General features: G+C 35.5%; 1 protein-coding gene across 1 annotated transcript in view; it reads right to left on the minus strand.

Moving 5' to 3' along the window:
• The window catches only part of SNTG2 (syntrophin gamma 2), a 225,310-nt gene that overhangs the window by 101,086 nt on the left and 104,419 nt on the right, over positions 1 to 19,805 (minus strand). Inside the window, exon 2 of the mRNA XM_072410095.1 lies at positions 11,034 to 11,171. Coding sequence (XP_072266196.1) covers positions 11,034 to 11,171 — 138 coding nt within the window. The remainder of the gene's footprint in view (positions 1 to 11,033; positions 11,172 to 19,805) is intronic.

Here is a 19,805-nt window from a genome sequence, read left to right on the forward strand (position 1 = left end):
GGCTGAAGACTAGTTACACCATACCAGTACAGTTTGCAGCCAGGACAATGTAGAAAAGATGGCATCTCAAGAGAACCTACAAAGGTCCAGGAGCCCAAAAAAACAGGACTGGGGACACAATGGAAGTGAGATGGTTCAGGGTCAGTAACTAGGTGATACCCGGATTATGCTGTACAGTAGAGACACAGGCATCAGTCCGCTAAACAAGGTATCCAAGGGATAAAACCAGCAGAGTCGGGGGTCACAAGCTAAGGTCGGTCCAGACAGCAAACAATCTCAGATCCAGAAAACAGGCGGCAACAGGTAATCCAACAGAATATCACACCACCAGCAGATTAGGGGGGCTAGAAACTACAAATGGCACTGGTGACTGAGAGATGTGAAGCCTTAAAACACTAGTAGTCATTAGCAGAGCAAGATCATATCTAGGAACTAATTAACTCATTGGCTGCACCACATACTCCAAAATCCCATTCAGCTTCACACAGATCAGGGGATGCCAGAAAAACATTCACAGCTGAAGGGAAACTGGGGATGCTGCAGAGCAGACAGCTGCAGCAGACAGCAGACAACTGCTTCATCTTCTTTACTACTGAACGAGACACTATCAGAGATAGTGACTTAGGACACGGATATGCGTTTCCTAATACTTACTTTCCTGTTCACAGTCTTCCTTACAATATACACTAATCTGCACTTGGACAACTCAGTGTACGATTCTGCATAGCTGGATGCAAGGAATGAGTAATTTATGTCAACTTGACCTGGCCAATGGAGATAGCTGAAGATTCTGGAAGTAGACAAGGTGAAATTGCCAAATGATGGAGCAAGAAGTGAGTTTTATTGAAATACTGTGAAAAGGCAAGTAAATTTACTTTATTACAGAACAGACCTTTATTGTCTCTTTTACAACAAAAAAACCTAAATGCTTGCAATTGTTTTTTATTTTTTTATTTTATTTCTTCTTTAGAGTCCTTGTCTTGCCAGAGAATAAAATTAGCAGTAAGCTCAGTTCTAAAAAAAAGTATCTTGAGAACAACTGCTGTAGAATCCAAAAATGGAATAGGCATTACTGCTGAACGGATGCTTTTCACAGCAGTGCTCATACCTTGTCTAGGACAGGAGGGCATGAGGGTCTGATGAAACTCAGCTGCCTACATCATGTCAATATCTATAGGGACCCTCTGGCTGAGAAAGACAGAACTTGAGAGTAAAACGTAAGACAACTATCCCTATGACCCATCATCGGTTATCAGCTATATTCTCAAGCTTTTTAAAAATTTGTAATTGTGTGTCAAGAAACACAAAATCGCATATATAATCAGGCAGTTGTAAAATGAAAGTATGTTTTTTTGGTAATAATAACTCCCACTATATACACACAAATAATTTTTTGCACAACATAATACATTGGTTAACCTAATGCCCCTTTTTTACCTGCAGTGGAAAACCAAGACATTGGCTGCTCTCAGGTGCATGCATACCAAACTGCAGCACAGGTAACACATTTGCGCATGGTTGCAACTGCAGTTGTGACCAGATACAGTTTTTACAAAACCAACCATGTGGCCAAAAATGACTTGTCATTTTCTGGAACCATGCTGTGATCTACAGCAGCCATGTGCAAAAATTAGTTCCCAAGCACTCCTAGGTCTAAAATGATCCTAAAAATACACTAAACTTTCTAAACAAAAAATTGTGATCTGGCAGCTCTTTATGTTCCTTCTGCATTAAAACAAATGTGCCTGCTGGTAAATATACCCAGGTGCTGGGAAAATGGTACATTAATAATGAGAGAAAATCAGCTTCACAATGTCCATTTTCGCCTTTTTAAGCATAGTTTGCATTGTTCAAGACTTCTTTAAGTGACTATTTTCTGTGCAACTAAGAAATGCATTATGTGTTAAAATATGATGAAGTTCTTACCAAAATGTCTGCAGCTGTTTACCAAAGTCATCCAGCCCTCTGCCGTGTCCACCTGTAGTCTACCTGCAATTCACTACAATGTCTTTGCATAAGTAGATATACTACCTATTTACTTACTTACAAATATACAGAGCAGCCATATATTTGAGTTGCACACCTGATAGTAAATCCTAATCTTTGCCATTCCCACCCACATATCCCAACTCTGATGCCCTACATGATAGACAATATCTAATCAAATAGTGTTGCCTCCAAAATGGACACTTCTGATATATGAGAATATCCAGTTTCATTTTGAATTCACATATCCTGCGGGGATGAGAGTTCAACTGAATTGACCGAAAATATATTTTATAATGAATCCAGAGTTTCAGAATAACAAGTGGCCAGCTCGCTATCCATTTAACCTTTCTCACCAATGGAAGTGTGTCTGTTAAAGCATCAGATATATTTTTGTTCTTCAGAAATCACTGAAAGTTACATTTCATGCTGCTTTGTCCAGTTTAAAATTCATAAACTCTGGCCTAGAGGGCTGCTAATGTATCATTATTCTGTCAACCCAGAGATGATACAAAGTACAACATGCTCGATCTCATGATGGGATTAAATAATAAAATGTATGATACTATATAAAAAAATAATGATTTAGTTTGATCAGGTAGAGTAAAGGGATGCTGGTGTGAACAGTTTACATGTACCCCAAGGAGTTGGTAATGGGAGCTCTCATAGTGATTATCCAACTCTTTAAATAGTTCCATGGAATCAGGACGTTTTTTTCTCTTTCCTGAGAAGAAGAACGTGAAGTTATACCATCGGTTACCTTGGGCTTCATTATCTAACAATGGCAAGTTCCAGTGTGAAAGAAGAGATGACATATCTTTCTATCCTTGATTTTTTTAATGGCAGTGCCACCGGTTGGACCCCTTATCTTTTAGTTTATTTTTTTATTTTTTTGTTTTATGAAATCCATGCACCAAACACATGCTCTTCTTTTACCAGGAGCAGCATGTTGTCCATACAGAGGTACCCTAGCCTTACATTTACGAAACTGAACTGAAACCTATTAAAGAAAACTAATGCAAGAACTAGTAGGCTGCAATATATTAAGCTTTAATTTTGTATTTCTATAGACATTAAATTAGAAGTAATATTATCCTTGTAAATGTATGTATGCAACTGCACTGTTTGTGTCCTACAATGACCATCAATGAATTAGACTGAACACAAAAGCCTTTGATCTTTTTTTTAGATCTTGGCACTACTTTGAAAGCTAATAATATAGAATTGGTACTGCCTGACCAATATCCCAACTAGAAGGATATAGATATTTAGACGTGTAAAAATAAATAGTTTGCTCAACATAGGAAACCTTTGTGTGTGTGTGAATCTGACAACTAGCAAACATTCTATGGTAGAGTATCAATCACTTCCATTGAAAACTCATAGATCTGAAGCATTCTCCACAAGATTATTTTTAGTAAATGTCTGATTCACTGCTTTATAAATAGACCCCTAAGTGTCTAGTCTTATCTTATATTCCACAGATTATATCACCTACATTGCGGATATGCACCATCTGGGACACAATCATACACTTCACTAAATACTCATGAATTATACTGAATTTCATTGTCAAGGACTAACTGGACAATGAACTATTAAAGCAATGTCAGTTATAAAGTCACTTTGGCAAATCTAGCTTTGGAAAAGGTTAATGAGAATTTTAATTTTCCTTCTAGCTCTCATACAACCCTGAATAAGAAAATTATTAACCATATATTCATTGCAGCAATCAAGTCTATTGTCTTCAGTCTCACTGTATCCATTCACTGTGGCTTCGGGGAGGGTTTTATGTAACCATTCAAGATCAAGTTGTGAAGGTTATTCTGGTTTTATTACTAGTAGTATATTGTAGGAGTATGGTGTGCTTAAATCAATGCCGTATATTGATTACTAGGCATTTAAAATATAGAAATTGGAAGAAGTTTAAATTTTTATCCCAATTGAGTGCAGCAGCTCCATATGAGCCAGAATTAATATAAAACATAGCTTGTTTCTTCAATTCACACTCAAAAGTAGTACTGTGCTTGCACGTCTTGGACCACTTAGGTGGATGAGTGCTTTGTTCAGCGTATCTTGTTATCTTGATGTGAATGCAATTTTTTTAGGATTCCGCTAAACAAAGTCTAGTTGAAGACTTCAACACCAATAGGATGTGGTCCACTCAACTGGCTGGAAATGCTTATTGGTTGATTGAACATGTTTTATTGGCCATACATACTACGTAAAGGAACATTGGATAATGAAGTCTAAGGGACTCCTTTTATGATATAATTTCTAGCCATTCTTCTATGAAAAATAAACAAATAAGCTTACTGCCTGTTCATATAATGAAGTCTAAATAAGGATCATGATTTCACATCTATTACTATAATACATGAACCTGTGGGCCCATTCACCTTTTGTAGGAAGAAAAATTGCATTACAAGTTAACTTCAATTAGTTAATATGTGATTATAAATCAGGTTTTTCAGACAAAAGTCGGCAGTTCTCATCTGTATACCTGTTGGAGAGCCTTAATAAATCAGGCCCGTAAACTATTATATAACTAATATATAACTTTTTTTTCTCGAAAATAATAAAATAATTCAAATATTAAAAAAGTGTTACTAAAAATGATTGCTCAGGGCCAAATGATTATTAGATCTTATCCCTAAGTGTAGAGCTGGTTTGGAGATACAGACTTCTCTCCATTTTCCAAATTCTTCTCCATTTAATCTGCTCTCTACTGTACAATTTGGAGGAGATAGTAATCAATTGACACGTCAATGGTGCCATCCCACATTCAGTGTAAACCTACAGGGTGGTGTCCAGAAAGCTTTCAAGTGCCAGAGCTTCTACTGGCCACAGTAAAAAAATGGAAGAAATTAATCTCATCTGGAGAGCTTTGGTCCACCAGCTGTTTTGCAAAATCAGCAGTGGGTATTGGCTTTACAGATGAAAGACTGATGTTTCCTTACCCTACCTGTCTCTGGTCAATTAAAGTATGGCTTACTGGGAACAAATGGCAATCTCAACTGTCTCTATAGTCTAATATATATCTTATCCATCAAAAATGGAATTTGTGAATGAATGAAAGTGTCACATTTAAAGGAATATTTCTGATTGACAAAAAACTATTTTGCATGCACATTGGGATGCTGACAAGATAAATTCTGGTGCTAATTAATCCCTATATGTTATAAAACATGGTTTGACACTTAAATTAAAAAAAAAACGGCTCCACCCACGATTGGATTGTGGCTGGGTAGAGTTAATGAAATCCATTGTATGGAGGATCTTACCTCCACTGTGAGGGGCACTGGCAGGAAGGTAGCTCATACCTGGTACTACTGGTCACAATTTATGCTTACTACCGAGTACAGAGACCTTGGTTCCTCTAATTGAATTTTATGTTTGGTTCTCATGTCTACATTTTTTCCCTTTGGGAGCGACCCCCCTACTTGGTGCATCCAAGTGAATTATGTGCTGCAGAGTAATAATTCACATTGCTTAGTCACCAGCCTAAACTTTAAATATAAATCAACCCTAAATGAGCTGAAACTAAATCTCACATTAAAAAAGGAAAACAATTGCTGATTAACATTAACATCCAAATGATTTAAAATGCAATGACAACCTCTTTGTATAATGTCAAGCACATTCATTTTTATGAAATACTGCAATACTGATTATATTCTTGCTTTTCTTCACATTTTTACAGATCTGTAGATTCAAGAAGAAACTGACTCTGACAAGGTGTTTAATTCCATGTAAAAAGATCAATAGAGAACAGTAATATAAAATGCCATTGGAAGAAATAGATATAAATCACAAGCTTTTATTATTTTCCCATGCTAAACGACAGTTTTAACTTTGGACTAATTTATGATAAAAGACAACTTCTTTTTTTTTGTATTAATGGAATAAATAAGGCAAATTAGGACATTAAATTGGTAATGTAAGCCAACAAAATATAAACTGGGGAGTATAATGAAAATGAAGAATTGGACAAAGCAATAGAAACTGTTCCTAAAATGTAAGTGAATTCCTAATGCATGGTTATAATTCTTGGATGCTGCCAGCTCCACTAGCTGTGTGTGAGTACTTAGGATTCCACTTGCTGACAATAGAAGTCATTTTGGTCATTTAATATTATTGCAATTAAATATTTGGATTATGGATTATTAATTCAACCAATACTCCATTCACATACCAAAATTCATGTCCTTGCCAAATAATAATTGTATATTGCTGCCCATTATTTTTGTAAGGCAATCTGAACAATAAAACATGTATCTGGTTTGTAATAATGAAAATGTATCCATCTATTGTGTCACAAAGGAAGGAATTCTTGGATACTTTTCAGTTTGCTAATGAGATAAAACAATGTTTTCTCTACTTTCTTTCTGTTAGTCAGTGACCAGATTAGTGGAATGATGTAATACAAATCTCTGTAAGAACGATGAATGACTATTTGCAGTTTCAAGCTTTGTAAAGCACTCCACTATTCAATCAAATGATTAAATAAAAGGTACAGGACCAGAAGATTTTTTACTGGTAAATACTTGGCAACAGCAGCACAGACTGTAAAAGTGAACAGCAGCATAATTGTAAAGCGAACCTAAAAATTAACCTAAAAAGGCCATGGTTTACATGTTTTGGTGCCTATACCTAAAGTGGAACTATGTGGAGATGTCCCTTTTGCAATAAAATTTACTTACCTGCCTGATCACAATCATGCTGGTATGCGCCAGGAATTCTGGCAGTCCCTGGGGATGGATGAATTTCCACATGCATGTGTGGGAGATACCCAATTCGAGGTCTGGCAATTCTAGATAGCCAAAGACCCAAATCCAGCAAGAAATTAGCGTTAAGACAGTGGCATCTGTGCCACAGCGAGGACAGATAAGTGCAATAATAAAAAATTGAAATCAGGCAGGTAATGTTATTTTAATGCAAATGGGATAATGCCTATCCCTTTTTAATAAAGGTCCTGCCTGATTGCAGTTTTTAATTTTGAAAGTTTGCACATTTTGAATGATGTACCTCTACCCAGATTATGGGCATGGAACAGTGTTACTGGGCAATGCAAGAGAATAAAAAAACAACAGCCACCTATCGAGTGCTGTGATAGGCAGTTATAGGCAATTGTCAAATGCCCTCCTGACCCCTCTATAGGGCCAGGTGCACCTGCAGAGTTTGACACTGGCCTGAAGATCATTTATGACAGGACTAAGACCTGTCATTGCCACATCAGAGGAAGTGGCCATCTTTGCCACAGACTCCTAAAAGGTGAACAATCTTTTTCAACCATCGGACGGCCATTGATGACGTAACTCCTGAGCAGAAGCTAATTGTTTCCACCGGCTGGCTTTAAGCGACACAGCTGATAGACACCCTGGAACGGCTGCAGGTAGTAACCGCTAGGCTTTTTCAGGCATTTTTGCAAGTGCTTGTGTAGGCATTTGCTGGTGATTAGAAATAGAGCTTTTTTAAAACTTGCTAGTATAGAGGTTTTATGAAATAAAGGGAAGCGGTTGGAGCAGTAACCTCTACTGGATCCTACATGTGGCATCTAAAAAAATGATACACCACGCTTACGCCTGAAAACAAGGGGAAAAATGAACTAGTTCCAATAGAGAGCAGTAACCCTTGAAAGAAAGGCTGGGTTGAACCAGCTAGACTAGACATGCATTAATTTCTGGAGCAAGCTGTGCTTTGATATGCAAAAAGTAACAACTGCACAGTTTGTCTTGGTCATTAAAGAGTTACAAGAGCTTGCAGAAGAGCCTTAAGATCACCCACAACCTTAGCTGTGTTTAGCAAAAGATTTCAAAAGTTATGCAAACCATATGTTGGATGTTCTTAACTTGGGGACTACCTGTAGTAGTAATGTAGTAGTGCAGTTGACAGTTCATAAGTTGTGTTTGACCTGTTTTGTGTTGTGTTTTATTGGACGTAGCAGGTCTTATTAAGGTGTAATTGTATCGCAGAAAAAGCAGACCAAACTCAGGATTTCAGCACTGCATTCAAATGAATAAAGTTTTTTTTTTTAGTTTTAGCCCTTAAACTACTCTAAAGTCTATGAGTTAATGAGTGAAAACAGAAAGAATAAAAACAAGAAAATTAAAAAAATATTTTACAAGCAATTATCTCTAAAATATAATTAATTTTAAATAGTTTTGCTGGAATTGGTGCTACAGAAGCATAAACAGTTAACATCGATCTTACAGCAATATTCATTTCCAGGGCTATTGGGTACGTCTCTGACTAAAATTCTTCAACACTGACAGATGGATAATCGTTTTTAAGATAATTCATTTAACATTTTTTTTTTAATTGCAATTGTCCATTAAAAATTACATTCTGGATTTGGCAGGAAGTGTAAGAGAAAGTAATCGCTAAATTATAGGGGTGGAGTTTAATTACTGTTTAATGTGTTTTTTTGTTTTTAGGTAGCATTCAAACGTTAAAATCCAGCAAAACAATGAATGTAGCTGGAGCATTCTAGAAAAGAAAACAGATTTATAAAGAAATCTGAATCTGTCATGTTTGGAAAACTATTTAAATGAAACTTCTACTTATAAAGGCTTCTTGACCTTGACTTCTATAAATGCTAAATACTTGACTGTCATGTTCATGCAGTGCTTTCAGTACTTTAGAATCTCTGACTTTCTGCATGCATATTCCAGGCTAGTGACAATAAATGTATTCCAGCCGGAGGCAGACAGGTTCTACTGTAAAAATGGCAACCCTTTTTTGAAAAAACAGTATCCTATGTTTTTAAAGCCCTATTTGAGACCCTGCTGTCACTGACAGCTGCTCATGGGTGCTACACTATTGATGGTTCCCAATGTGATGTCCATACAGCTGACTATGATAATCACTGGCCGGTTGTTTACAAACCATATATTGCACTGTGACAGCTGCAACTTGCCGGCTTTAGCTGTCAATGTGTAAATCTCTGAAGAAGCTCTAGATGTCACAGTGAAGAATTTGAAACTTAGTTAATAATAAAGCAACAAAGAGATTTTAAATACATGACTGGATTCGGACCCAACCACTTTAAGTCTTTTTAGAGAAAAAAAATGTTGCATGTTTTTAATATGGCTTGGATTGAGGCCTCAATAGACAAAAAATGTTAATAGGCTTTATGAAATCCAGGAGTTTTTTCCAGACATTCAATCTTACTGGATGAAATGAAGAATAATACACTCTTTTGAGCAAACGTATTGGTAGGTAAATGGGTGGAGAAAAGAAAGAGGTTTGAGGTTCAGAGACTTTCATGCAAAGAGTGAAGTGTATTGATCGAATATTCAATACATAGACCATCTAATACACAACAACAAAGTGTTTTTTTCTGTCCTGTTGACATTTCACAAGACAAAATATAAGTACATACTATACATAGTAGATTACATTAAAAAGTAATGAACGTAACAGTATACCAGTTCATATGACCGCGCTGTGGCGCGCAATAATCCGGTGCGTTTCACCACGTTGGGCTTCCTCGGGGATATAAATTAATGCATGCTTAATGGTCTTCATATATATAGATACAACATGTCAGAGATATAAAGCATAATATAATCTAAATCAATATATATGTTGATAATAGTAAATCAAATCAAATTAATCAAAGTCATATAAATATAGATAAGGTGTCCAAGACAATAACATAATGAATAAAACTTAGCAATATTTTTGGTACTAATGTTGTATATGTTAAGATGTGTGTTATACAATTATTTAAATATACGTATTCGAGGCATATTTTCTGAGATTGTACAGCTGTATAATGAAGAATACATATAAATTTTATTCACGTCATTTATATCCCCGAGGAAGCCCAACGTGGTGAAAGGCACCGGATTATTGCGCACCACGGTCATATGAACTGGTATACGGTTATGTTTAATGTAATCTACTATGTATAGTATGTACTTATATTTTGTCTTGTGAAATGTCAACAGGACAGAAAAAAACACTTTGTTTTTGTGTATTAGATGGTCTATGTATAGAATATTCAATCAATACACTTTACTCTTTGCATGAAAATCCTTAAACCTCAAATCTCTTTCTTTTCTCCACCCACTTACTTATTGAAAACTATCTACTTTTCTAATACTATCTTGAAATACTATCTGGAGGTGGCTCACCTTCAAAACAATTACATATATATCCATAAAGTGAGGGGAAGGAAAACAGTGTTAACCTTCCTTCATTTGCTTGGGCATGTGGGCTATAACCACCTGTTATTCATCGGGTATTTGTACATTGTTAGCTGTGACTTTTGTTATCATAAATTATTATTGTTATTATTAAAAATATTATTATTATTATTATTAATAATAATAATAATACACTTTTGTATCCATTTGTCAGCATATCATACAAAGAAATATACAAACAGTATAGAATGTATTCAGTGAACTGAACAGCCTTTTATAACCCTAAAAAGTGTAAAGATTATTTATCTAGTTAAAAGAGGTATATTCACGTTAACTAACACATTCTAATTACAGTGGTATAGTTCACTGATGCACATTGGCATTGCTAAATTTAGTCATCTAGGGTTCCTTGACCTCTAAGAAGATTAAAAACAATAATAATCTAGGTAAGTAGTAATTTAAAAATCATTAAATGTATTTGTATGTATACCTAGTGACATTATCTGAATCTGCCTTACTATTAGCCTTCTAGAATCACAAAAGGGTTTTGTTTTTAATAGTTTTAAACTAGATGTTAACCATGGTAGTATTTGGCTTTCAAATACAGTCTTATGGGGTATGCACTGTAATTGTCAGCCTATAATAAACCTGCTTACCGGAAAAGAAAGTTACAAAATGACTAAATCAATAAGCAGCTTCTGTTTCATTATCCAGTTAAAGTTTTCGAGTTTGCACCCATACTGTATACTTGCAGCTAGGAGTATGGTGGGGCATACAGTATATATGGGGCATATAATTCAGATCCTGAGATTAAAACTTTGATATAAATTTTTCAGCCATGAAGAAGAATATTATTAAGATTATTGGCAGTTGTTGATCAGGCAGAGCACTTACATTTGAACTTTGCTCGGTTCTGCTGACACAAACCACGTCTTGCTTCTGTATGGTCAGTGCATCTTTAGTAAGTCTGAGTCGTACATCACAAGCATTTTCTGAACCGTCATTATACAGCTGAGCAAAACCAGTTTTAGTCTGTGAAAAACGAAAGAGAAATGGCCAATAAGTAAAAGGATCGCATATATATTTCTATCCCATTACAGTATGCAGATATGTAGTTAGCTGAAGCCATGATTTGACAAGTACTGTGATTTTTTTTTTTAATAATTATGCTTCATGTAGATTTCCCTTGCTACTAAAAATAAAACTGTGCGTGATATAGAAGTAATGATCACAGAGAGGTTATTTAAGTCATACACAATATAGTTACTAAAAAGATTTAATGATTACTATTTTTGTTTCAGACTTATTTTAAAGATACACCATAATGGCTCCCAGTTGATTTTACCTTTGCTGTTTATAAGAGTTTATAAAATGTTGACTGTTTCATTTTGTTTTAATATATATACATTTTAGACTTGATGAATTTAAGGTCTCCAAGACTGTAGAAGATAGACTATTATGGCTGAACCTGGGTGATCCAAAACTTGGAATAGATTTCTTAAAAATCATTTGTTTTTAGTTTTCCATTGCTTGAAATCCTGGACCAAATCCTTTACAAGTTTGTTGGATTGTCCAGGTTCACATATTAAAGTCTAAAGCAGCAGTTAAAAACTTTTTGGTACAGTGATGAAAACGAGAATCTGTCATTGTATAAAAAGTTATTAGCAGTTAAAGTAGACATATCATCAAATTTTTTACTTTATATAAAAAGATAGATAACCCCATTATATCAGGTAAAAATGTCTTTATATACTTTGTTAACATTTTAACTTCTGTCTTTAGCTCCGCGGCATTAAAGGCTGAATGGGAAGCCTGCGGCCTCCTTGGATACTTAAGTCATGTCTGTGAGGTTTGGCATGCACAGAAAAGGCTTTCTTCTACTGCAAGAAAAAAAAGCGTGTCTTCTGATCCCATGCCTGTAATGTGAGATTAGGTGATATAGTAAGAAGATAACAATGCCTAGGTTCCAGTCCAGACCAGGATAAATAAGGAAGATGGGATAGTGTAGGACTAACACAACTAGGAGTGTTAGTGTTAAGTGTGTTATTTTTTTTCTTGATAGTTCTGCCTTAAAAGCTGCCCTTGGGTTCTTCTCTTTTTGACAAGTCTGTGTATACTAAAAGGCTTCCTATAGAGTCCTGGGACTGCAATTTGTAAAATCAGCTCAGCTTGGTTTACCTTTCACCAAATAAAGCAAAATGGAAAAATAACGTGTTTATATATACATCTAGCAGAATACTGGTTATAATGATTAAGTATTATGATATTGGCCATCATTAGCCTGAGCCTTGGGTAGAAAAATCTGTATTATCAGTATTATTGGTCTCATGATAGCAAGAAAGTCTAATTTCATCATTTCTTCTCTGATATCTGGGTCACCAATCATTCATTGAGGTTCATTTTGCAGCCATGCAAACCATATTTATGGACAGTAAAGTTCCGTTTATTTTCATTTTTTATCCATGTAATTATACCTTTGGGATATACCTCCTCCCAATGAGTTCCTCTTGAGCTATGTTTGTGCCTGAACATTTCAAATTGTCTCCTTCATTTAAAAATGTGATTTGCTTTTCTGTTTTATGACCTTTAAATTGTGTTATGTCTTCTATGAAAACAAGTTTTTATTATAATTCATATAGGTGATCATTAAAAAGAATCTAAAAAGAGAAATTCATATATTTTGTTTCATTCCTCCAATATACTAAAAATGTAATTCCGGGAAAACATCTAAAGGCTCATTTAAATACATATGTCTTTGCTGGTTTACTTTTTCTGCAAAGTTAACATTTTTATATATAGTTTTTATTAAAAGAATAAACTGAGAAAAATAAGGGTTGAACAATAAAACACAGCTAAGGGCAGTTTGCATTACTCATTGTTCACCCCCATATCTCAGTCATAAAAAAATTAATTGTGAAAGGTCCTAGTAGCCTGTTTTATTTATTAGATTTCAGTTCTTTCAATCATGGGGGCTCAGCATCATATAAAGACATAACCTGCATGCAAATGCAGTTTGCTTAGAAATATCCACTCATCCAGAATGACATTTGCTCTTGATTTCTGCATAACATCTCCCAAGAGGTTCCTGCTTGTATTAGGGCTGAGGGCAACATACCATTCCCTCTTGGACTGTACGGAGAAGCACAGATACAAAGTGGCTGATCCAAGACTAGAGACGAGATAGACTATTATGGGAGAACCTGGGCAATCAAGCAAACCTGGTTTGATGGATCTCCCAGGTTCACCAATGATAGTCCTGGAAAGCTTTAATAAATCAGGCCCAAAGTGATATTTTATATAAAAATGTCATTGGCAAGCTGATGATGAAGGAAAGGAGGAACCAAAACGACTGTCGACTTGGTAAAACAGGTGAAGTCAGTTTTTCAGTGGAATATTTTTTCCAAGCTGGTAGCCAGATTAGTTCAATAAATAATTTTGGAACAAGTTTAACATTTCTGTTTTCCTGTGTTTGTTGTTTTTAAATAGAATGTGTTTTTTTCTGCTCAGAGTGACTTCCAGTTCTATTTACAATCAATTGTAATTATGATGTCTAGAAATAGAAAAATGTATTTTGCGGACCTTGTCTTTTCAGGACCTGCAGCTTTTTTTTGTGTGTTAGCGGCAAAATTAGGGAATGGGTTGTGTTATTGTTTACAGGGATGAAGTTGTTAAATTTGTCATATGTTTTAGATTATTACATCATTAGAAAATTTGCATGTTTGTAAGTTATATTGCATGTTTGTTTAATCAATACTAGTTTGGAATAAAAGGCTTAATGCAGTAATTTTAACTTCCAAAAGGTGTTCAATGTCTTATTGTGGGGAATGTGGGGAGGGTTGGTAAGGATTGTTAAGGAAAAAAGGAAAAAAAAACTTTTGAGCTACCCTGGTCTTGATCTTCTAATATTGTAAATGTAGAACATTAGGTTTATATATTAGAAAGGTTTTCCATTGCATCCATTTACTTCAATTTATCAATCTATCTCTTCCCCTCCAACTTTCCATCACTTGCTCTGTTTGTGTCTCACGGAACACTTGTCCCTAGTTATAGCAATGTCTATGGGAAGACATGTCTGGGCCCGGTAACAAATAAAACTGAAACCTGTTGAAAAATGACAAAGGAGAAAGGGTTGAATTTGATTGGTTGCTATGGGAGCATCTTTACAGACAGAATGCAGAATCTATCAAAATGTCTTATATGAGGACAGACTGCATTGCTGCACAGCCACTAATCTGATTTAGACTTTCATTCTGCAACTGTCATTTTTCAGGAAAGGTTTTACTCTGATTGGCTTCTGTGTGGCATGCCAGACAGTTTATTTCAGATGCAGACTATAAAGCTGTTCAGACATTCTGCTAAGCGCCTGACACTTTGATGAGGTCTAGTCATGTTTATATTTCTGATGTATTTATTTTTAGGATATATGTAGACTTTTAATCAGGATACAGTTCTGTTTACATGAGCCCCATAAATCCTATTACAGGCTGAACTACCAATGGTGTTTTTCACCCAGGGTTCCTCCAGAAGTTGCTGGGGGTTCCTTGAGCAATGAGCAGTTTGTGCCTCTCTGGTCAGTTTAACGGATACTAATGATATTTTTGGCTATATGTTACCATGTATGTTCTTCCCAATGGCCAGGCACAGTACTTCGCTCTTATCACCACACCAATGCACTGAGTTGTGGATATAGTAATTATAGCAGGGGTTCCCTGAAGACCTGAATGTTATTCCCCCACAATAAAAGAGACAATAAACAATGTTGTTATACTTGACTAACAATAATCTAAGTATGGCCCCTTTCAGACTAGTGGTTGAAAATTGTTAGCTGCTCCCAAGTATATCGCAAACTGCTGCAAGGCCTTCAGGAGCAATGTTTGCAAGTGGAAATGCTGTTCTTCATCCAGAGAAGGAAAAGCAACTGCACAGCCAGAAGCATGTTGCTTTCAGGAACCTTTTGGAAACCTTGTATAAATGCTTCCAAAAAGTGGTTTCCAACTACTTCTATACAGTTCATTGGAGTTTACTATTCTACAGCATTGGCAGGTTTCCAATGACCCCCCCACACACAGTGTAGTCATACAAATGTACATATTACGAAGTTAAAAATCAATTATTATGACACTTAGGTAGAATTGAAATTTTTTATTCTTACAATTGTTGGATAAGCCATGCACAAACTAGCCACGTACAAATTAGCAATGCATAAGTTCTAGGCAAACGTTTTCTAGAATCTGTTTTAGTTTTAGTTTTACCAGCTATGTCCATATTTAGAAGATCTCAACGTATGTCCTGTTCTGTTAACACCTAGGACAGAGAAAGAATGGAAATGAACACTTTTCTTTTTCATTGAGTTGGAAGGTTTAGAACATTTACTGTACTATCGAGGACTCCATGGAGAGATATTCTTTTACTTATTAGAGAGAGGAAGTTAAATAAAATATCCTCAGTGGAAACACAAACATTAATAAAAATGTAACACAGCTTTATATATTCCTCTCTCTCTTTTTTCAAGACGATAAACGATAATCAACGATAATTAAGAATATAAGGACTACTTCAGATTATCTAGTAGCAGTTAGTCACATTCCCCTGGAATTTTTCTTTTAATGTTGGAGACATTTTGTAGCTCTTCAAGCTGCTTTATAAGTTCTGCCAACATAGGAAAATACCCCAGCATTAATATCCACACTGCACTGTCATACTAATCACCATGGAATGTGACAATGCAAGGGTTGATTGTCCAAGATCAAGGGTATGAAATTTCTTGAACCAGTCTTTTCCAATAACAAAGTCTCATCCTTAGTGTCAGGAAGTCTGCAAAGGTGTTAAACCTTCAAATTACACGGATAATGGTGAATAGTTGTTAAACATTATAGGTAGGACACAGATGGTGTGAAAAGCTCCAACCTCTGTTTAGAGAAGGCTGTTGAAATTTGACTTAGATGGCCTTTTGCAAACTACAGTTCATGATGCTTCTCCTGGTAAATATACAGTTGACAATGTTTTGGTATATCTGATATATAAAAAAAAGAATTTTATCTGTTGCTCAAGTCAACATTAATTGAAGATGGGATCATCCTGTGCTTTCTGCCTCTTCTGCAATTAGTCAGAAGTAGCTTTTTCAGCTCTAATCTGTTCACTTTTACGAACCACGGATCATATTTCCCCTATGCTATGGAAAAGAGATGGTTTTTTTTTTTTTATTATCCCAACCCAGGATGGCTGAAAAGAAAGGCCTGAAAAGAAAGAAAACAACTTAAGCCACAACATATAACCATTGTTACGCTGAAGTATGGTAAATTTGTATTCTTGGGATTGGATACATTTTACAAAAGCAAGGTGCAATGTAAAACAATGTAGGATGATGACACTAACAAAAGATTACAAAAGAGATAATTAATTCAATTGTTTTAAATTATATATTAGATTGGTGGCATAGGAGTAAAATAATATATCATCACTACATATTCCATATTCCGGTGTTGTGTTTTGAGACTACAATGAAGATGACAAAATCAATCATAACTAATTAGCTGCTGACATACTGAGCGTAAAGTAATTAAAAAAGACATTAGTGCTTGTTTTCCATGGATTAAGATCATGTAGATTGAATACTAACTGGTAAGTACTACTGCTGCAAACTAACGCCATTAACTGTTCCAGTAACTCCGGTCCCCAAAGCTTTTCAGAGTTGTTCATCCTGGAAGTGGGTGAGCATAATGATAACAATATCAAAGTGTTATTTTTATGTACTATAACAAAGTCAAGCTTTCTGCTTTGATTCTGTTCTCATGTATTTAATACTGACATAAAAAAGACTTACTGATGATAGTGTGTGTTCTTGGACGTCTTAGGTAGGCTTGAATGTGTCTTTATTCAGTTCAACAAAGGTTTGCCTGAACTAACTTGAATGTTCTTGTTGATTTCTAGATAAATGTGAGTCCCAATGAAGTTTATGACAAAGGCAAATAGACCAATGGAATCTTACAGTTGTCACAGTCACCTGGCCAGATTCACTCAGCCATCAAACTTTTTACCCATCAGTTGCTTCAGGTTTTGGCCAAAAGGGAAAAAAACGAAATGCCTATTTTCCTTTTTTTCTTCTTTGGCAAAACAGATTCCAGGGAACCCTTCTATGGATAGTAGGGGAGACACATATTTGCTGCCCCATTTTCTATTCAAGAAAGTCCCAAGCCAAGTAAAAGTGGCCTAGTATAAAAGAGGACCCCTATAATGTTTTTTTTTTTAAAGCTTTAGGAGTGAGCGAACCTGGACAGCCAACTATGACAACTGTCACACTTCACTGACTTAATTGTCTGATCTGTGTTCTACTTGTCAGTAACAATTATGGCATATGGCTCTGCACAGAATCCTATCGCTGAACATTGGCGATCTACAGCCTATTTTTTTTCATGTCGAACAAAGTTCAGGTCAAATATGACACAGACCCGAAGCCAAACACCAAGTCTAATAAAAACCATCTAATGTAAGTACCTAAATATGAGTTGACATTAGCCTATTTTATCTCTAGTAAAACTGACCACAGACTTGGTTAGAGAGGAGTGGTGTGCTGCTGTGTTATTATTACATCCAAGCTGTCAATTTTTGCACTGATAAAGCAGTTAAGGAACCAAAGCAGTAAATAAACTTTACCTTCAACCTCAAAGTATATCTGAAAGCAAAACTTGTTTTTCATTGGTGAGGATAGGGACTTATAAAAGACCCTCTCAAGGTTGTTTTTAGTTTGCTGTAAGGGAGATTCTCTCTCACACAGCTCTCAATGACATGAGAGTCTACACAGAAATATATATTTTCTTTTATTGTTTCAGTGACAAGTCAAAATTTCAGTTTTGCCATTGCTGGTCACCAGGACAAATAGTGACAGTGAGAACACAATAATACAGCAATAAAAATGACAAAACTGCCTATAATGAAAAAGATTAGAAAAGATGGCTTTAGATACATTTAACATTAATCCTTTCTGTAACAATAAACTGGAACTGAATCATAAAAAATGTGTTCTTTATTGCAGAATGGCTAGGCAATGTGAATATGCAATGCAATGTGAATGGAGCTGTGCAGTCGGGAGTCATGCAGGATCTCTAGATCCTAAAACAGGTCTGATCCTGCACTAACTCATTTTCCTGCACATAACTCAATTCATGCTAATTGTTCACAATAACCCTAACACTTGCTCTTGTTGTAACTTCTAAGAAGTACCCTCACACCTTCTCTGTATCCCCAACACCTCCCTGTATTGCTCCCGCTAACCTTTCCTAATGTGCAGCCAATCTTTTCGTTTTCATACTACTCTCTCCCTGTATATGGTGATTCTTTGGTGTTTTCCATACTTTGTTCTCTTGCCCTCCAAAGCCCCTATGCAGCAATACAAATTGCATTTTCTAAAGGTCCTCCCAACACTGACATAATAGCCTAAACAGCGTACAAATTGATAGGATATTATTGAAAATTATATGACATGATTGGATGATTGAAATCAGCAGAGCTTCACCTTATTCACTAAGTGAATTATTCCTTACTGAGTAATGAGCCTAAAATTTAAATGGCGACAATCCAGAGGTAAAAATAAAATCTGCCCGGAGATACGCTATATATATATATACATATATATATCCTAATGTAAACAGTTTCTGTGTCCTCTTGAAAATGTAATAAATACATAAAATACAGTCTTATAAAATGTTAGCTCTCCTGTGTATTGCAGAAAGCTGAGGTAGCGGAGTCAGGCTGGGTGACAGTTGTGTTGTGGAAGTGAAATGTCAGTCACTTTGACATTCCCATATTGATTGTTCCAGCCACTTCTCAACACTTTTCATGTCACCGCTTGGCAATCTTCAATATGCTCACAGAGGTTAGGAGAGTATAGCTAACAGGTCAATGTTCTAGAAAGTTTAATTTCCAAGGGTAAAATGGATTCCTTGTTTAATTGGGATGAACTCCATGTTTTCCTAGTCAGAATAACTTCATTAAAAACATGACATGGAATGGTGAAACTTCCATGAAACTATACTATTAGCAGCTCAATTTGATTTTTCTGATATCTTGCCCAAAGTTGCTAAACAGATTTGATCTTTATCAAGAAAAGAACAGCAAATACCCTCCAGCTCCCTATTTGCAATAGAAAACAAATGTAAAATAACACCCTGAGTGCCAGGAATGCAGCATTCTCAGGGCTCCTAAATGTAGACACAACAGGGCTTATCACAGGTAAATGAAATTTTTAACGTATGTTAAACTTGATCTTATAGGAAGATTGTTGGCAATAGGGTCACTTGTAAGCTGTCCAAAGGATACAGAAAAACAAGTATGGTCATGAGACTTTTAAGGCATATTTCATCCAACAAAAATCGCAACTGTAATTTTTATATTTAAAATTCAATATATTTTATGAACACAAATCTATAATAAAAACAATTTATAAAAAAGAGACAATGCTCCCAATGATAACTCTCAGTAGATGTTCGACACGTTTAGTAGAGAGAATCCACTTCACCAGGAACTTTAGACTGAGATTTACAAATTGTATATATACAAAACAATACATATTTCCAATTGGTGCATGCATGTACAATAATTACCTAACCTAAATACTACCGAAAAAAAGGATTTATATCTGAAGTCCTTGTATATAGCCTAATTTTTTTT

Source organism: Pyxicephalus adspersus, chromosome 4 (genome assembly GCF_032062135.1).
Source record: "Pyxicephalus adspersus chromosome 4, UCB_Pads_2.0, whole genome shotgun sequence".
Taxonomy (NCBI): domain Eukaryota; kingdom Metazoa; phylum Chordata; class Amphibia; order Anura; family Pyxicephalidae; genus Pyxicephalus; species Pyxicephalus adspersus.